The following is a 20,441-nucleotide window of genomic DNA, read 5'->3' as shown; positions in this document are numbered from 1 at the left end:
AAATGTAGTCAATTTTTTGTTGTATATATATATATCAAACCTCTTAACACCATGGTCAGGTGGTGATGTAAAGGGATTGTAAAAGCCTGACTACTGAAAAACAAATAAAAAAAAAAAAAAAAAAGTTAAAAAGTGTAAAAAAATATAAATTTAATAAACAACATGTAATAAATATATAATTCAAAAATATTGCACAGGTTAACATTATTCAGCACCTTTTACAACATATAATTTCACATAGCATATATTATTCCAATTTACAATAAAAACAAAGCTTTATTTTTAACAAAAAATTAACAATATTGTACATGTATAACAATAGAATATATCAATAAAAATATAAGTAAAAGCAACAATTTATAAAAAAAAATGTATTAAGTTTAAAAAAGAAGACATATTACAAAATAACAAAACATGATACATTTCTAAACTTTTGTTTGAATTTATGATAATTATTGAACAATGGACAAAATAATGAGACTCGGGGAAACAATACATTTAAATAAAACTTTTTTTTGGGGTAAAATAACAGTATTTTTTGCAATTTTTCTCAATAGAATAAAAATATCCCAAAAATGTCTAAATTTCTATGTCCTCTTGAATATTCTCATAACAGTTGACAAAGCATTTCAATAAAAAAGATATTTTATTCAATGTTTCTTTTAAAAGTAAAGAAATTTGCAAATGATTCAGACTGTTGGTGACACACTGAATTATTAATCTGCATGTGTACATGTGTGAAAAAGATTATTTCTAAGGTTCATTTGTGTTCATATGCAAGTTCAATCACTTATAAATGCATTCAGAACAGCAAAAATTTTATTCTTTCATTAGCATCATCTTAAAAGCATCCATGTATCACTATGTGCGAACTGTTGTTTGACTAGGGTTTATGATGTATTTCTGTATCTTTGCTAAAGGATAAGGATGCCTGCCTTTATCTTCATCTTTAAGGATTCTGAAACAAAACCAAAAATAAAAGGAACCTTGCTAAAAATTTCTATAAATTCGCCATTTGTTGGAAATCATGCACAGAAGAGAACGTAGACGTAACGCGGCATTATTATATATCCAACGTCGTTTACTTATGAGGTTATCTTGTACTTCAGTCATCAATACAAATTCATACAGTTTAGACGTCTTTCTTATTACATATGCAGTTTTAGTAAAACCACTTTACAATACCATTTATTATTGAGACTGTTGAACAAGGGTTGAAAATGTGAGAAGGACATCACAAAACTATCTCTGAATTTACAGTAGTCATTTTCAGTAGCTTCAGTTCTTAAAAAGATCACTTTTTATTATTTGACCCAGGCATTTTGATTGGTACCTTTTTCATAACAGACAGATCCAGACATAACTTTGGTCTATATAAACTTGTAAAAAAATGATACCATGTCTTGACCATTTTTTGAAGAGCACCCTTAAGTCATATACACTGGCTATATAATTTACAATGGTAAATACATTATGATCTATATTACACATTCCCATTCAAATCAATTGCCACAAATTAATTGTCACAATCAATTGCCACAAATCAATTGCCAACCAGATGCTCCGCAGGATGCAGCTTTATAGGACCGCAGAGGTTAAACCCTGAACGGTTGGGGCAAGTATGGACACAACATTCAAGCTGGATTCAGCTCTAAATTTGGATTGTGATTAAATAGTTGACACAGCATAGGTTTCTGACACAGAATGAATGTGGTCTAATGAACTTAAAAAAAAATGTTTGCCTTTGAGCAATTCACTTTGCTGTTGAATATTAATCCTCTCTAATGAAGTTTACAACAATAACTACTCATTTAAATACATCATAAAATATTAAAATGTGTAAAAAAAGTGCTTGTTATCACTGACAATGACTGAATGGTAAAGATTGTTTTAATCTATCAGTTGGTAGTAAAAGTGAATATACATTGTATATTGTATAAAACAATGATTTAAGTTGATTCAACTACTATTCTGGACAAAGAAAGATAACTCCAATTGAAATCCAATTGGAATTTCTTGCTATTGCACAATATTGTGCAATTAGATATTTCTTGCTATTGTGCAATACTGTGCAATTGAAAATATTTGCTATTGCACAATACTGTGCAATTGAAGATTTCTTGCTATTGCACAATACTCTGCAATTGAAGATTTCTTGCTATTGCTGAATTTATAACTGTGCAATTGAAAATTTCTTGCTATTGCACAATACTTAATATAATAATTTTGGATCCTGATTTGGACCAACTTGAAAACTGGGCCCATAATCAAATATCTAAGTACAGTCAAACCTGATTAAACCGGACCCTGAATAAACCGGTTTCCTGTCCATTCCGGCCGAAAATGAAAGTCCCATATTTTTCCATTCAAAGTCTTTGTTAAAATACCCTTTGTAAACCGGACCCTGTGTATTCCGAATTCCGGTCTTATTATGAAGTCCCAATACTCTTAATTACATTAATTATTACCTGTCAAAACCGGTTTGTCTAATTAATTTCAATGATCGATATGCAATCAAAACATATTTGTTGATACAATATAATTGTTCGTGATAATCAATTAGTCAGGTGTCAAACTGTGAACCTACAATCGTACAGTAGTGATCTGTATTATTTATTAAAACATTATACACGTGTCAATTAAACGAAAAGACACACCGAATATATATCTCGGATTGAACTTACGTTTTAACTTGGATAAACAAATTAAAATCGCGAAGTAAAAAGTTCACATCGTAATTTCGAAATCCTTGGTTCCTTGTTGTGAACCCCTAAACAAATGACCTTGATAATGAAAAACACCCAGATGACAACAATCAATGGATATTGTACACTGTACGACAACGTTTCGAAAGTGATGACATTACGTTTGATAATATTCTGGCTTTTTAATCGGCCATTCCAACATTTCATTTATTGATCATGGGAGTAAATCGAAACTCTCGTCTTACAATCCAAACGACGCGAGCATTATGATGCAAATGCAAACAATGAAAAACGAAGTGAAAGTATTTTAATTTATCAGATATAATTTACAATCAGAGAGAATTTTTTCATGCAAAATGTCGGACGTAACAAGTCATTAACTTCCGGTCAAAACAGAAACCTGAATAAACCGGCTCACTGTCCAAACCGGCCCTTTTTCATGGTCCCGTAGCCGGCCGGTTTATACAGGTTTTACTGTACATGTTTAGATTCAGCATATCAAAGAGGCCCAAGAATTCAACTTTTGTTCAAAACAATCTTAGTTAAATTTTGGACCCTTTGGACTTTAATGTAAACCAATTTGAAAACAGGGCCAAAAATTAAGAATCTACATACACAGTTAGATTTGGCATATCAAAGAACCCCAATTATTCAATTTTTGATGAAATCAAACAAAGTTTAATTTTGGACCCCGATTTTGGCCAACTTGAAAACTGGGCCAATAATAAAAAATCTAAGTACATTTTAAGATTCAGCATATCAAAGAACCCCAAGGATTCAATTTTTGTTAAAATCAAACTAAGTTTAATTTTGGACCCTTTGGACCTTAATGTAGACCAATTTGAAAACGGGACCAAAATTAAGAATCTACATACACAGTTAGATTCGGCATATCAAAGAACCCTAATTATTTAATTTTTGATGGAATCAAACAAAGTTTAATTTTGGACCCTTTGGGCCCTTTATTCCTAAACTGTTTGGACCAAAACTCCCAAAATCAATACCAAACTTCCTTGTATGGTCATAAACCTTACGTTTAAATTTCATAGATTTCTATTAATAAATACTTAAGTTATGGTGCGAAAACCAAGAAAAATGCTTATTTGGGTCCCTTTTTGGCCCCTAATTTCAAACTGTTGGGACCTAACCTCCCAAAATCAATACAAACCTTCCTTTTGTGGTCATAAACTTTGGGTTTAAATTTCATTGATTTCTATTTAATTAAACTAAAGTTATTGTGCAAAAACCAAGAATAATGCTTATTTGGGCCCTTTTTTGGCCCCTAATTCCTAAACTGTTGGCACCAAAACTCCCAAAATCAATCCCAACCTTTCTTTTGTGGTCATAAACCTTGTGTCAACATTTCATAGATTTCTATTAAATTAAACTAAAGTTAGAGTGCGAAAACCAAGAAAATGCTTATTTGGGCCCTTTTTGGCCCCTAATTCCTAAAATTTTGGGACCGAAACTCCCAAAATCAATCCCAACCTTCCTTTTGTGGTCATAAACCTTGTGTTAAAATTTCATAGATTTCTATTCTCTTTTAATAAAGTTAGATTTCGAAAAACTAAAAGTATTCGGATGAAGAGGACGACTACGACGCAGACGATGATGCCAACGTGATAGCAATATACGACGAAAATTTTTTCAAATTTTGCGGTCGTATAAAAATCATTCACCGCTTAATATCTTTTGCCATTGCATTAGCATACGGCAGATTTTTATGTAAGCTACTATTGTGAATTGCATTGATCTGCAGCATTGAAAACCAGTAATAATTTGTGATAAACCACATCCCAGCTTCTACATACATTGACACATACCTTTCAGCATCAATTCTTGACTTGTTAACATCATAGTGTTGAGTATAGGGCGTGTTCACCTTAGCAGGAGGATTGTCACCCTGTCCAACCTGTAATATAAGATGGATCATGTAATCTTCACACTTTTTTGAAAAAAAATATATTTATATCAATCAAAAAGTACCAAATTTTTGTTTAATAAATTAGTTTAGATTAGGAGAAAATGTGATAAAATATTTTCCATACAGCTGTAGGTATACATTGACAAAACCAAGAAATTAAATATTTACAAAAATTCAAAAAATCTACAATACATTTTTTTTTCAAATTGTACCTTGATCAAATTTTCTTAAAACAAAAACTGATTTATAAACCACAACTATTCCCTCACAGCTAAGTGTTGAAAAACAATTTCTTAATACTGAGCTAAATTCTTTTACTCTAAATAAACAGGGTGACGTTCAATTTCACTGAATTCTGGGTGGGGGATTTGTTTTTGATGTATTGAAGACCAATTTTTGGCCTCAACTAAGTTGTTTTCTGCTCTTTGGCCGAGACACATACCCAAATTCCATCCTCAATTTTAATTCAAACTGACTAAATGTTTTACATGTTTAAATTATTTTGTATATATAAACGAAGCAAATTTTGTTTACCCCTTTCCAAGATGGCTGCTGAGGTTGAAGCTTGGACACCATACTACTTCCAACACACACTGGGGGTAATTTAAGTAAGTTTGTCATTCTCTGACGTTTTCTTAAAAGTTTCTTTAAAGCATCACGTTTTATGGTTTGGGCCATCTGACTGTAGACCTGTCCAGTTACTTTGTTCCTTTGGAAGAGAGGATGCACAAGCAGGACACCAGTTTCTGCTAACACTTCATTAAATCTGAAAAATTGTTTTCATGCCAGTCATACCATCTGTTTAAAGTTTATAATTCATTTTGGATGTAACACGTCTTCTGATTGGATGACGTTATTTTGTTATGAGCCCATAGACATAAATGTGACTGTGATGTCATCAACGTTTTTTCATGGTTTTCTAAGGTTTAAAATGGAATTTAGAATTAAATTATAAGAAATGACTGTAATATTTTTTCTGTCAATTCGAAATGTTACATAGAAAATGTGGTGCACACTGTTAAATAACCCGCTACGCGCGTTATTCAGTGTGCACCACATTTTTTATGTTATTTCTTCATAGACAGAAAAATATTACAGTCATTCCTTAAATAACTTTGGATGTTGAAAAAAATTATGCATTTTCTTATACTAAAAATAAACATTAGCATTAATGTATAAAAACAAGAGGCTCTCAAGAGCCTGAATCGCTCACCTTAATTTTTTTGGTTAAATCTCTCATCAATGATTATTTTGGCTTTTCAATTTATTTAAATGTTCTTTGAATCGTCCTATTTTCTTCAAAAGCAAAAAAAAAAAATCATTTTCTCCTATGTTCTATTTTAGCCATAGGAGCTATGTTTCTTGACATACAAGGAAATGAAATATAAAATTTATACAAGATACTCTGAAACTCATTTAGCCTAAGTTTGGCTGAAATTGATACAGCAGTTTCAAAGGAGAAGATTTTTAAAAGTAAGTCAACATGATGAACAAATTGTGAAAAAAGTCTTAAAGGGCAATAACTCCTTAAGGGGTCAATTGACAATTTTGGTCAATTGACTTATTTGAAGATATTGCTTTGCTTAACATCTTTGCTATTAACAGTTTATCTGTATTTATAATAATATTCAAGATAATAACCAAAAACTGCAAAATTTCTTTAAAATTATCAATTCAGGGGCATTATACCTGAAAAACAAGTTACCCAATTTGGCTGAAAATTTCAGGACAGGTAGACCTTGACCTAATAAATACTTTAACTTCTAGTCTTATTTGCTCTAAATGCTGGAGTTTTTGAGATATAAGCCAAAAACTGCATTTTACCCTGTGTTCTTTTTTTAGCCATGACGGCCATGTTTTTTGACGAAATAGAAAATAAAAACACAAACTTTATTTTATATACCCTACTGATCATTCAGTTGAATTTGGTTGAGTAGTTTTAGAGGAGAAGATTTTTTAAAGTTAGCAAATATGATGAACAAATTGTGAAAAATTGTCATTAAAGGACAATAACCCCTTAAGGGGTCAATTGACAATTTTGGTCATATTAACTTATTTGTAGATCTTACTTTGCTGATCATTTTTGCTGTTTACAGTTTATCTTTATCTATAATAATATTCAAGATAATGACCAAAAACTGCAAAATTTCCTTAAAATTACCAATTAAGTGGCAGCAACCCAACAATGGGTTGTTTGATTGATCTGAAAATTTCAGGGCTGATAGATCTTGACCTAATGAACATATTTACCCCCGTGTCAGATTTGCTCTAAAGGCTTTCGTTTTTGAGATATAAGCCAAAAACTGCATTTGACCCCTATGTTCTATTTTAAGTAACGGCGGTCATGTTTTTTGACGGATCAAAAATCGAAGCACAAACTTTGTGCAGGATAATCTAAGAAACAATCTTGCTAAGTTTCATCCAAATCCATTCAGTAGTTTCAGAGGAGATGATGTTTGAAAAATTGTTAACAACGACAACGACGACGACTGACACCAAGTGATGAGAAAAGCTCACATTTTCTTTTAGGAAAGGTGAGCTAAAAAAACACATATCCAAAAAACAACACCTGAGCTGTGTTCTTTCTATCACTTGTTGAATAATTTAAATAAGTAATTTTATCAATGTCAAATAACAGTTACTTTTCTATATGTTGAACCAATTAACTCACAGTTTCCAAATATTTTGATGTATTTGTTTGCGTTCCTCCTCTAAGTTCCTCATTCTCTCATTCCAAACTTCCATATTAACATTCATCTTAGATTCCATACGTTTTATGTAGTCTTCTATATCTTGTCTTACATCAGATGCTAACTCTGGATCCTCTAGAATCCCCTGTAATCTTTCTGAAAGAAAAATACACAAAGTTCGCAAATTAATGAACTGAAAATCCAGATCTAGACAGATTGAAATACAGTGCTTCAACTTTGTCGGTAGTGGACTAATAACTGACAGAAAAGTGAAATCTCAATGTTAATAACTAACAAAAAATGCATCTCAATGTTAATAACTGACAGAAAAAAAAGCAATTTCAATGTCAATAACTGACAAAAAATGCATCTCAATGTCAATAACTGACAACAACAAAAAGCAATTTCAATGTTAATTACTGACAAAAAATGCAATCTCAATTCCTGACAAAAAATGCAATCTCATTGTTAATTACTGACAAAAAATGCAATTCCAATATGCATCTCAATGTCAATTACTGACAAAAAATGCAATCTCATTTGTAATTACAGAAAAGTGCATTTTCCATGTTACGTGCAATACCACCAAATCATGGTATGTCACATCCAGTTGCATACGAAAGTAGGCCTAAAAAAATATTCCCTTGAATTTGACAGTTGTAGAAAATTAACCCTGCATTTCAATGCACTTAAATTTTTCTGAGTCGTAAATATGTATGTTGGATGTCTGAAAGCATCATTCTTTTTTTATTTGATGGTCTTATAAAATATTTTGGAACGTTAAGGTTACATAGTTACCAAAGCAGGTAACCAGTAAATAACAGTGTAAAAATTGGGTTGTTTACTTCCGGTGATGATTATTTTCTTATATGCAATGAAATGTAGTGTGAAATTTTCACTGTATCACTGGAAAGTATTAAACTTTACACATGCAAAGGATTTCTTTGGTTGAGATAAAGGTAAATACTGTACAATTTTTTTAAAAGTGCCAATTTAACAAAGACTAATAGGGAAAAATCAATGGTGGTATTACACCTAAAAAAAAAAATTATCTTCAGATAAAAAATAAACACGATTAAACACTAAATTAATGTAAAATGTAAAAAAAAGTAATCATTAAATGACAGATATTAATGAATAAAATGTATATGAAATATCTTTTATAAGTGGATCAATGCTTTGCAAATTTTATTGGTTTATAGAAAAATCTTGGTATTTTTATCAAATTAAGAAATACAATTATCTTAAATATATATCTAAAATTCTGACTTGATTAATGCACGACATTTAGAGAGTATGGAACATGGAAAAACCTGCTTTTAATACTGTAGAGAGGTATATTTTCTTGGAGACTAAATCATTTTTATTTCTTAAATAACAGAATCATCTAAAATCCTTGCTAAAATTCTCCCTTTTTCCAGTACCTCTAGAATCTTGAACACTTCTAAATGCTATGTACTGCTCAAATAAGTACTTCATTCTTTTTCCTGGAATTCTCAGAGCTTTCTTCAGCAAAGCTGATGCCATCTAAAAAATAGTTAATTTAGGATAAATCTATGATTTTCATGCAAAATTCAAATGTAAATACATGTATATGTAAACACATTTTTGATACCTTTGTATTACGACAATCATGTAATGGGCTTGACTTAAAAAAAAAGAAGAAAGGTTGGCACTCCTGTGTAAACTTTCAAATAGAAAGAGCCTCCCATGAAATAAGCAAAATACAATAATGTGAGATAAAAATAACAATATAAAAAGAGAAACTAGGTCAAATTTTGAGCTGGAAGTAGGTATAGAAATATTTCATATTGGGTAACCCAGCTCTTCCGGACCTAGCTTACTTACTTCAGTTAATACTTGAGTGTAATATATCACCTACTAACACAACATATATCTCAATAAAGCTTGAAGATATTTGCATAATTTATTATAAAGGGAGGTAATTTGACTTATTACTACTTTCTCATATGGATATTACCAACTGAATATTAATTGGTTTTGTCATTTATTAATCATAAAAATGATGTTGCAAAATATATAGTTTACTGAAAATTTAAACAAAGAATTAGGATATATTTGAAACAAATCATATATAAATCATTGGTCTTAAAATAGAAACAGGTATTTCCCAAATCGATTTCAATGTATACAAATTAAATGATCTATAAATAGCTTGTCAATATTGTTTAAACAGCAGGAAACCATGCAAGGGCTGTATAGCCAGTTGAGGTTGTTTTGGTAAAAACTTCCATAAACAGAAAATGGATCTGGACTAAAATATACTTCTGAAAAGTTTGATTAAAAATAATCAATTTATGAACAAATTGATACATGCATATTCAATATTTATAGATCTTTATAAATAAAAAAAAAGAAAGTATACTGCAGATTCAGTTATAAATTATTATATTTTTTGGGTAGTGGGAATGGGTAAACAATTAATTTAATGACCTTTAATAAATCAACTTAGTATTATTTTTTTGTAGGCTAAATGTGAGCAGACTTTCCCACAAAGGCAATATTTAATCAATTCATGAAATATAAGTACCAAAATATTAATCCATTCAGAACTGCACTTAAGGTTTAACTAAAGTCAAAATATAGGACACTACAGAAATATATAAACTTCGCCTGTATTTTTCAACCTATAACGAATAGAGTCCTACAGTATGGGAACATATGTTTGTTTAAACATAATACTTAATTTATTCACACTGTGAAAATTGTAAATAAACTTTGAATGTTTGTTGTGGCAGAACCGGTTTTGAGAGTGAACACTAAAGTTTTTAAAAAATCTGGAGGCCTGTGAGATGACTTAATTGTTTAAAATTGGTTAACAGTCTTCACAATGAACTGTTTAATCTACAGGCCTGGAGCTCAATTTTTTGAATTTTTTAGTTAGAATCTGTTAATTGGCCTGTAGATATGATTTTTACAGGCCCGAGAACAATTTTACAAGCCTGGGCTGTCTGGGCTGCCATATACATACATACAGCGTGAAGACTGTTGGTATGGACAAATACTGTTACATGTAATGCAGTACAAGCTAGTGTTTATTTGTCAAATAAATATGTTTCAATGACATTTTAGATCAATTTCTGTATTGTACCTTTGATATTCGCTCACTTAGATACAAGAAATTAACTGAAACTCGCAAATCAATACATTTTCTTAAAAGTCAACATTAGCTTGTACTGCATTATATGTTACAGTACTCATACATACAAATTTTATTAAACTAGTTTATTAAGTCATCTTGCAGACCTCAAGATTTTTTGGAAAATTAAGTGTTCACCCCCAAAACCGGTATGGCCACAACATAAAAATATCATTTTTTTTACAATTTTCACAGTGACTTTATGTTAATATAAAAAAGAAGATGTGGTATGATTGCCAATGAGACAACTATCCAAAAAAAACCAAAATAACACAAACATTAACAACTACAGGTCACCGTACGGCCTTCAACAATGAGCAAAGCCCATACTACATAGTCAGCTATAAAAGGCCCTGATGAGACAATGTAAAACAATTCAAACGAGAAAACTAACGGCCTTATTTATGTAAAAAAATGAACGAAAAACAAATATGTAACACATGAACAAGTATGTTTAAAATAAGATATGCTCCCATAGTTAAGGATTTTATCCATTATAGGTTGAAAAATACAGGCTAAATTTAGATGTGTACGAAGTGTCCTATATTTTGACTTTAGTGGAACCTTAAGCTTTAAAATGAAAAGAAATATAATTTCTGTAATTTTCTATGAAATATTAAATGTAAAATTCATAGACACTAAAATAAAACCAGTGAAGAACCAGTGAAAGATAATGTTAATCCAACTCTTGAACCAATGCATACATATATCATAAACTAATTAGTCTTCTGTGCACGATTTTATCATTTTTTTTGGCATAATTCGTATAATCGTCAATCTTTTTTTCAATCGGTCAGTGTTGTTGTGAAAATATGGCAGGTAATTAAAGTTCATGTTTTGAAGCAAAGTTTAAAGATTGTCACCCCTTTGTCAACAATTAACAACAAAGCATGGACATTGAGCACGTGTTTAACATGTGCAATCAGATAATAGTTTATTTCAGTGACAGATCCATGCGTATTGCAATCATTAGGCAGTTAAGCTGCCTTATGCAAGCACCCTGGATTTTGTGTGCTACCCAATAAATGCTGAAATACGTGCCATTGTTATCATCTAACTGGTTACTTTGATATTCATAACTTATTGGACTGTTTTTTCACTTTACATTCTGGATTAAAAAAAAATTGACCAGAAAAACCTTAAATGGTCGTCGATTTTCCCAAAAGTTTTGAAGTTGCACATAGGAAGTAGAGCACATTAGGAATTCTTGTGTAGTTTATTATCCCCTGAGCATTTGCCTAAGATGTCAAAGAACAAATGTATGAAATATTTAATCGCCGAAGATCTCTAAAAACAAGTAGTTAAGATTTCCCAAATTGCAAAAGTCGTAGGAATATTGTTGGTCATCAATACGTAGTACAACGTCAGTAGTCTATTATATATTAAGTTCAACTGTTCATGCTGTTGGCGGCAATTTCAAATTAGAAGATGAAATTTTTATATCTTTTCAATTTCTAGGCAGGGGTTCAAATTAGCGGTGGTCCGAGGTCCGCGACCTTCCACTTTTGCACGCGGAAATTCAACTTGGTTTTTATCTACGCCCGACGGAGTCACCTTCCACTTAAAGAAAATAAGAAATAACTTTGCAAACCTTTTCACAACAGTCTCCAAATAAATGATCTAAAAACTTATTTTCATCATTATAATTCATGACAGCGATGTTTATTTTGTTCAACCGCTAGCTTTATACAGAAAATCGCCGTCAAATAGTGTTTAAATTCGACTAAAATCGTATCTGATTGACAAAAAACACATTGTAAACCCAATAAAATGGCTGCAAAATTTTACAATATCAGATCCGATTCCGGAAGCGGATAAGGGTAATTCCGGGTTTGGCGGTCAACCACAAAAAAATCCAGACAGGTGACAAAATACATCTATGCATAGTAAATGAACATAAACACTAGAATTGAAAAGCAAAAGATATATGTTAAAGAAAGAAATGTTCAGCAGAAAATATTTTATACAGACACTCAAAACTAATAATTTAAATTTTGACAAATTTTAATGTCAAAATTTGATACAATGTGACAGCTGGGAACAGTATAATTCTAACAATATATATGTTCATGGTCACAGTATAAATTTTCTTAATCAGTGATAAATGATGATAATGCATGTGAGATGCTTTTAAAGTGTAAACAAACTACTGCAATTTTAAAGGGGTATTTTTTCTCAATTTTGTAGGGTCAATTAAAGTAGCTGGAAGTTTCTTACTTTATTTTCACAAATAATGCAACTTTATTATATAATAACTGAATGCAAGCAAATCATATGATATATAAGTGGCCACTCTACCTTCTCTTGTTTGATAACTTGGAAACGGTCGACATCCCCACCCCTAAACCATTTTCTGGTATTCAAGTTTAGGACAATATACATGTAATAGATCAAATAAAATATAGGAGGAGTCCCTGGAGTCACCCACCCCCTCCTGTTTGAGAACTTGGAAACGGTTGAGATCCCCAACCCTGAACCATATGTATTCAGGTTTGTGACAATATTAAAAATCAAATGAAATATAGGGAGAGTCGCTGGGGGTCACCCCACCCCTCCTGTTTAAGAATTTAAAAACGTCCCAGATCTCCAACCCTAAACCATATATATTTATGTATGGGACAATATAACAAATCAGATGAAATAAAGGCGGAGTCCCTGGGGTCACGATACACCCTCCTGTTTGAGATCTTGGAAATGGTTAAGAATCCTCACCCCTAAACCATATATACTCATGAATGGGACAATATATCAAATCAAATGAAATATAGGGGAAGTCAATGTGGTGACCCCACCTCTCCTGTTTGAAAACTTGGAATTAGTTGAGATCCCAACTGTAAAATAATATATATTAATGTCTGGGCCAAAATAGCTAATTGAATGAAATAAAGGGGGAGTCCCTGGAGTCACCCTACCCCCTCCTGTTTGAGAACTTGGGAACAGATGAGATCCCCACCCCTAAACCATATACATTAATGTATAGGACAATATAACAAATAAAACAAGTAAACTGCGAGCTACTGCTCACTGATGATACCCCCGCCGCAAGTGGATAATATTAATAGTGTAAAAATATGCAAGTGTTCGGTAAACAGGAAGTTGTCAAGTGATCAATCTGAAAACCCATCACACGGTATAGCTGACTTAGATAAACCCTGAAACCAAATTTCAGAAATCCTTGTATTGTAGTTCCTGAGAAAAATGTGACGAAAATTTTCAACTTGGCTATCATGTGTAAAATCATACAAGTGTTCGGTAAACAGGAAGTAGTCAAGTGATCAATCTGAAAACGCATCACACGGTATAGCTGACTTAGATAAATACTGAAACAAAATTTCAGAAATCCTTGTATTGTAGTTCCTGAGAAAAATGTGACGAAAATTTTCAACTTGGCTATCATGTGTAAAATCATACAAGTGTTCGGTAAACAGGAAGTGGTCAAGTGATCAATCTGAAAACGCATCACACGGTATAGCTGACTTAGATAAACCCTGAAACCAAATTTCAGAAATCCTTGTATTGTAGTTCCTGAGAAAAATGTGACGAAAATTTTCAACTTGGCTATCATGTGTAAAATCATACAAGTGTTCGGTAAACAGGAAGTAGTCAAGTGATCAATCTGAAAACGCATCACACGGTATAGCTGACTTAGATAAACCATGAAACCAAATTTCAGAAATCCTTGTATTGTAGTTCCTGAGAAAAATGTGACGAAAGTTTCATGGGACGGACTGACTGACGGACGGACTGAAGGACTGACGGACAGACAGAGATAAAACAGTATACCCCCCTTTTTTAAAGCGGGGGTATAATGAAATTTAGGGGAAGTCCCTAGGGTCAACCTACCCCTTCCTGTTTGAGAACTTGAAAACCGTTGAGATCCCCACCACTAAACCATATATATTCATGTATGGGACAAAATAACAAAATAGCAACATTGCCACAGTTTTCATGATTACATTTGCCTTGGTTTTTGGTTAACTGCCTTCAACGCTTACAGCGCTTTGATTTTTAAGAGAAGGGTCACACTAAGGTAACTTTTCATACAGAAAATATGTCATCAAATTGCTTCCTTGAAGCAAGTATTTAAAAAACTTTTGAATTTGGAAAAATTAAAAATTTTCTTCAGAAAAAAGTATATGTACATAAGTTTTATAATGAAAACTATTCATTTTGTTATAAAAAATATTTTTAATTAATGTATGCTTCATTTTTTTTTTAATTTGACTTAAGAGTTGACTGCATAAAACTTTCATATAACTTGAAACACTTCCTTTATCCCCATAAAATAAAGATATGAAGATATGAGTCGGTCCCTCTTGTTTTGACAATAAGCATCAAATTTAAGAGTTTCACCAAATGCAATGTTTTGTATGCAGCATTTGTTAAAACAACAAAATAAGTAAAGTACATGAATATATAGAATAACCATACATTGTCTCGAAATATCAATGTTATTTGTACAAGGCTTAGAAATAGGTAGAAAGCGAGGCTGTGCCGAGCATTTCTACCTGTTTCGAACCGATTACAAATAACAGATTGATATTTCGAGACAATGTATGGTTATTCTTTATATACTGCAACTCTTAAAACTGTTCTAAATGAAGGATTTTGGGTAAAAAACATCTTTTCTTAATTTGAAGCAGCGGCGTTAAATTTCCATGAACCTGTATGTTTTATTGACGTCATAAATAAAACTCTACGGAAACACATTGTCAACGTCATAAACAAGGTGATATAACGTCAGTGACTGTATATCACATATGAATATACAGTCAATGCAATTTGACTGCTCAAATAGCACAGTTGCAGTATATAAACATTTAATTTTCTCCTGATTCCATTAAAATTGAAACATAAATGAATTGACAATAACTTACCATATACAAATCTTTGGATATTTTATTTTCCTCATAAGCCTTTTCTAAAATCTGTAAATTTTGTTTTTGGTCTGCCAGAGTCAGCTTCAATTCAATTTCAGGATCAGCTTTTCTCTGAAAAACATGTCAGTCAATAAAGCCATCTTTGAATTCAGATCAGCACAACATGACTAACAAGTGAAACTGCGAGCTACTGCTCACTGATGATACCCCCGCCGCAAGTGGATAATATAAATAGTGTAATAATATGCAAGTGTTCAGTAAACAGGAAGTTGTCGAGTGATGAATCTGAAAACACATCACACGGTATAGCTGACTTATATAAATCCTGAAACCAAATTTCAGAAATCCTTGTATTGTAGTTCCTGAGAAAAATGTGACGAAAATTTTCAACTTGGCTATCATGTGTAAAATCATACAAGTGTTCGGTAAACAGGAAGTTGTCAAGTGATGAATCTGAAAACGCATCACACGGTATGGCTGACATATATAAATGTTGATACCAAATTACAGAAAGGGAGGATGTGTAGTTCCTGAGAAAAATGTGACGAAAGTTTCGTGGGACGGACTGACTGACGGACTGATGGACGGACGGACTGACAGACAGAGGTAAAACAGTATACCCCCCTTTTTTTAAAGCGGGGGTATAATTAATTTAAAAGTATCATCTGTTCATTACCCCATATCATGCCTCTAACATTTTAAATCTTATCAACTATTTTCATGTATTTTTATTGAAATTGTGTTAGTTATTTCAAAATATATTAAATTCCCCATCTTTATGCCACTGCATATGAAAGTAATTTTTAAAATATATAAAGTTCCCCTCTTGTGCAGGGGCGGATCCAGCCATTTTAAAAAGGGGGGTTCCCAATCCATGATCCGCCACTGTTATGCCCCTTTACATGTAATCTATTATTGATAGACAAACCTGTTTGAGTTCCAATTTAATATTAGGAATAATTAAATCATCTTGTTCCTTAATCTTCTCTTCAATGCTGGTCTGGAAATCACCTTGTCTAAAAAAAAGAAGAAAGAATAACTATTATTACAATGCGTAAATTTTCTTTGGTAAACCTTTGTTATTTTGTGTGAAAACAATGCAAAACCTTTTCCTATCTTGGGTTGAACTTGCACATCAAATATAATGTAGTTTTCGTATCAATATTGTGCATTCATACAGTACAAGTAATGTTGATTCATAGTTTATATGGAAGATTTGAATTGATTTGGTCATTACAGACACTCCAATTCCAACTTAAATATGAACAAGAGACTGCAAACCAGATTTATTAACATTTATTTGTGTCCTGGTATTTTCAATATCACAAGAACAATAACTCCTGAATGTGAAAGTGAAAATCGTTATTATCAAATTTGACCTCAATTTTGTCATCAGTAATAACATATTAAAATTTGAAAAGCTATGGTTGAACAGTTCATGAGTAAATGCAAGGACAACATTTGGCTGCTGCCTGTATGATTAAACGACTGCATGCCTGACCGCTGTACTTCCCCAAATCGATAACTGTCATTTCGTCAAAAATCCAGGTAAAAATCTGTTAAATATGCTAAAAAACTTTTCAAAAGGCTATGGTTTAAAATGAAAGTTGAGATGATCAATTAAAGATTTCAAAGTGAATACATACAATATATCCATATCTTTCTGAAGTTTGTTGTACATCTGCCAAACCATGTGATATCTATTCAACAGACCATGGTATTTTTTATCCTAAAAATATTAAAAAAATAATATCATTTCAATACAAAAGATCATAATTCATTCTAAAAGAATTTCAGAAATCAATAACAGTCAAACCTGACTTAACCATCACCTCAATAGCAGTAACCTGCCTCTAAAGGTCAATTAAAGCATCACAATTTTTACCCCCATGTTTCTCAATGGAAAATACTGTGGATTTATTTATTTTCTTGGGCACCAATTTTTGTGGATGAAGGAAAACTTGCATGTTGGTAGACATTTGATTTTGTTGTTTTGCCAGTCTTTATACAAGCCTTAAGAAAAATTGTCAATTGTTGAACATTGAATTTTGCGGTTCACCTTTACCCATGAAATCGACGAAAATTGGTATTCAATGAATAATAATGAATCCCCCTTAATGTTATTACATGATAATTCAAAGTCAACATGGTGGCTCACTCCTTAGTTAGGGCATTGTCAACTATAAAAATTATATAGATTTGATGGTAAAAATTTGCCAAAAGTTGTACATAAAATATTGCAAATGTTTGGATTTAGCACAATTTCATTTCAGGCTGTTCCAAAACTAAATGTATGGGGGGAAGGAAGGCACTTTTTATTTTACCCCACCATGCATACATTTTAAATTGGATATTTCATTTAATTTTCAATCTTTCTTAAATAACCACCACCCATCAAATTTTTATAAAAGTGCCTTCCTAGTGCTCAAAATAAAATTTGACAGTAACAACCAAAGCCATGCAAAAATTTATAAAGTATCTATGGGTTAAATTACTAAAATATCTATAGCATGCATGGAATATTTCTTAGATAATAACCTTGGCTTGATCTTCCGTCAGTGACATCTGTTCAAATTTCTCCATTCTTTCTTTTGCCGCTTGCAGTCTCCGGGCTATGTATATAGTCTCAGTTTTAGCAGTGTCCATAGTTTTCATTCTGGTCTGTAAAACAGAAAAGCATCATTAGAACCAATACCAAGTGATGAAGAAAGATAAAAACCCTTTTGTGGATGTAGTATCAATTTACTTTGTGTTATTATTATACTAACAGACATTGTGAGAGATTATCCAATCCCACCGGCCATTATTCTCTGAGCAGAAAGTGTTTTCTGAAATGTTAGTTTACAAACAACGTAAAAAGCAAAAAATAGTCTGAAATCTTTTCTTCACTAAAATCTATATAGATTATAATTAAAGGAGCATGTTCAATAAGGTCCTAAAATGGCCCCCTTTTTTAGCATAAATTTCAAATTCGAATTTATTGACCAATATCATGGTAAATTATTAAATTATATCTAATACATTGACTAGCTAGGGTGTGAGCCATTTTGTTGAAAATTTTACGTTTCTGTGTTTTACTATGACCTCAGAAGATGTACTCATATTAATTTTTCACAAAAAAATCAATGAAAATGGGTAAATTTCCATAGATTATTGGACAGGAAACATAGAGCCCATACATAGACAACAAAGATCTTTTAAAACAATATTTGTGAAGATATTTCTTTGAATATTAAGCTTGGCAACGCCTGCGCTGTATGTTTCCTGGTCCTTTATTAGGTTGAAATCCAGCTGATTTTGTCAAATTTCACCAAAATCCCTTATCTTGACCTTTTTGGGATGTAAAAATCAACATGTTAGAATTGAACTTTGACAAAAACAGTTCTGTTTAACTTTCTCATATGTCTTTAAGGCACCTTAAAACAATTATTGTCCTCTAACTATGAACTTTATAATTGGGGCCAAATATGGCCCTTACCGATATTACTCCTTTAAAGAAAATACTAGGTTTGCTGCCTAGACATTCCTCTTGTCATTAGCCTATCCCTAGTCAAATTTAAGCCTTACATAGCTGACCATGCTGTATATGGTCTTTGCTCATTCTTAAATGCTGTGGTAGCAATACACAGTTAGAAGTTTAGTTTCGCATTATGGCCCCTGTGAATTTTTTAAATATGAAAGTTTTTGTACAATAAAATTGATTTTTAGATAATTGAAGAATAATTTAGCCTTCTTAGTGAGTTTATATGAACATTTAGATTGATTTTAACATGTTTTATTGGCCATTTCTATGATTGACAGTCCGTATTTTCCTATCCGTACCGTTCATAGGTCCATAAATTAGTGTAGTGTTTATCAACAAAGATTTTGCGCTCGATCTTTTCAATTCAATTTTATGGAAAAACGAGCAGGAAAGCATATGATTTTTTTTGAACCACTTGATAGATATAAACCTATGGATTCAGCAAAGGTATCACTGTAGTTCATTGAAATTTTCCTTTAGACCAAATTTTGGAGACTTTTGTGACATATTCACCCCCCTTTTTTGCTATATTTTGTATCTAAGAAATGCAGATTGTTGCCATGGTTACACCCAAAAGGGATTATATTTCACCCTTATGACCATTAGAAATCAAATCTATGGAAGATTTTCTTTCTACAAGTATATACATGCATAACACACATATAAAGCCTTCTTTGTCAGACAGGAGGGAAAGAAGGTGTTTAAAAATTATGAGTGTCAATTTTAAGTTTTTTTCCTAACTGTGTATTGCTACCTGTACTATGAGTGAGTGATATATTGCTTTTCATTTCTGTGTCATTTGGTCTTCTGTGCATAGTTGTCTCATTGGCAATCATATCACATCTTCTTTTTAATATAATTATGCTGAGCTGCAGATTTTGTGAGGTTGGTGATCACTTTAAATCATTAAGTTCAAGGCTTTCACCTTTGACCTTATTAGGTTTCACTCTGACCTTGCATTAGCTTAGTATGCTACAAACTTATATAAGCAAATATAATCAACTATAATGTCATGACCTACTTCTGCATCTTTGACCTTGACCCTGATTTCAGTTTGTTTGTCGGACATTCTGGACTGGTCATACTGGTTGTGCATTGTTCCTTTTATCATCATCCTCATTGCCAGGAAAGCATTAGATATAATTAGTTCCATGTTATGCATATCTAAAAAATAAAATGTTTATATTAGACAATACACCATACAGAAAACTCATACTCATAGCCATTTTTAATATGACATTGTTCCTAAAATATTATGGTCTGCATGGAGGTTTATCATTTCTTAATTGATTTTGAATTTTATTCTAAATTCTTTGTCCATCATTTTCTATTCACTAATAACCCTATCCAGACACTTAAAGATGACCTATGTGTTTCCTCAGCAGATTTTGAATTAGGAAACCTGATGCAGATATGTTTACAAAAAAAATTGCTCTTTAATTGTTTGAATTAGACAAAACAAAATTGTAAGCTGTATGACCCTCCATAAAGGAGGGCATACCCTTTCAGATCTAGAGCCTGACAGGTATGTGTAACGGTTTATTTCTTCCTCTGTGATA

The 20,441-nt window shown here is 31.9% G+C and overlaps 2 protein-coding genes across 2 annotated transcripts in view; both read right to left on the bottom strand.

The window, feature by feature from the left end:
- Positions 1-861: 861 nt before the first annotated feature.
- Positions 862-15,475, bottom strand: LOC143059427 (uncharacterized). The gene is made up of 6 exons (XM_076232918.1): positions 15,357-15,475; positions 8,744-8,846; positions 7,301-7,475; positions 5,164-5,395; positions 4,529-4,617; positions 862-958 (listed from the first exon to the last, which is right to left on the bottom strand). Exons 1-6 carry the CDS (start codon positions 15,357-15,359, stop codon positions 862-864), a joined length of 699 nt encoding a protein of 232 aa, XP_076089033.1. The 5' UTR covers positions 15,360-15,475.
- Positions 15,476-16,257: 782 nt separating this feature from the next.
- Positions 16,258-20,441, bottom strand: part of LOC143059426 (uncharacterized) — a 59,196-nt gene continuing 55,012 nt past the window's right edge. The window contains exons 21-24 of the mRNA XM_076232917.1: positions 19,904-20,046; positions 17,898-18,020; positions 17,006-17,088; positions 16,258-16,375 (exon numbers count right to left, since the gene is read on the bottom strand). Of these exons, the coding sequence (XP_076089032.1) occupies positions 16,258-16,375; positions 17,006-17,088; positions 17,898-18,020; positions 19,904-20,046 (467 nt within the window). The remainder of the gene's footprint in view (positions 16,376-17,005; positions 17,089-17,897; positions 18,021-19,903; positions 20,047-20,441) is intronic.

This window comes from Mytilus galloprovincialis, chromosome 14, assembly GCF_965363235.1.
Source record: "Mytilus galloprovincialis chromosome 14, xbMytGall1.hap1.1, whole genome shotgun sequence".
NCBI classification, from domain to species: Eukaryota; Metazoa; Mollusca; class Bivalvia; order Mytilida; family Mytilidae; genus Mytilus; species Mytilus galloprovincialis.
Note: the sequence above shows the minus strand (reverse complement) of the source record. Positions and strands in the feature narration are given on the sequence as shown.

Coding starts and splice junctions, on each gene's coding strand:
- LOC143059427 (XM_076232918.1), bottom strand. Junction 5,396..7,300: donor CATCAAAATATTTGGAAACT/GTGAGTTAATTG, acceptor ACAATTTTTCAG/ATTTAATGAAGTGTTAGCAG. Junction 4,618..5,163: donor AGCAGCCATCTTGGAAAGGG/GTAAACAAAATT, acceptor CTTATATTACAG/GTTGGACAGGGTGACAATCC.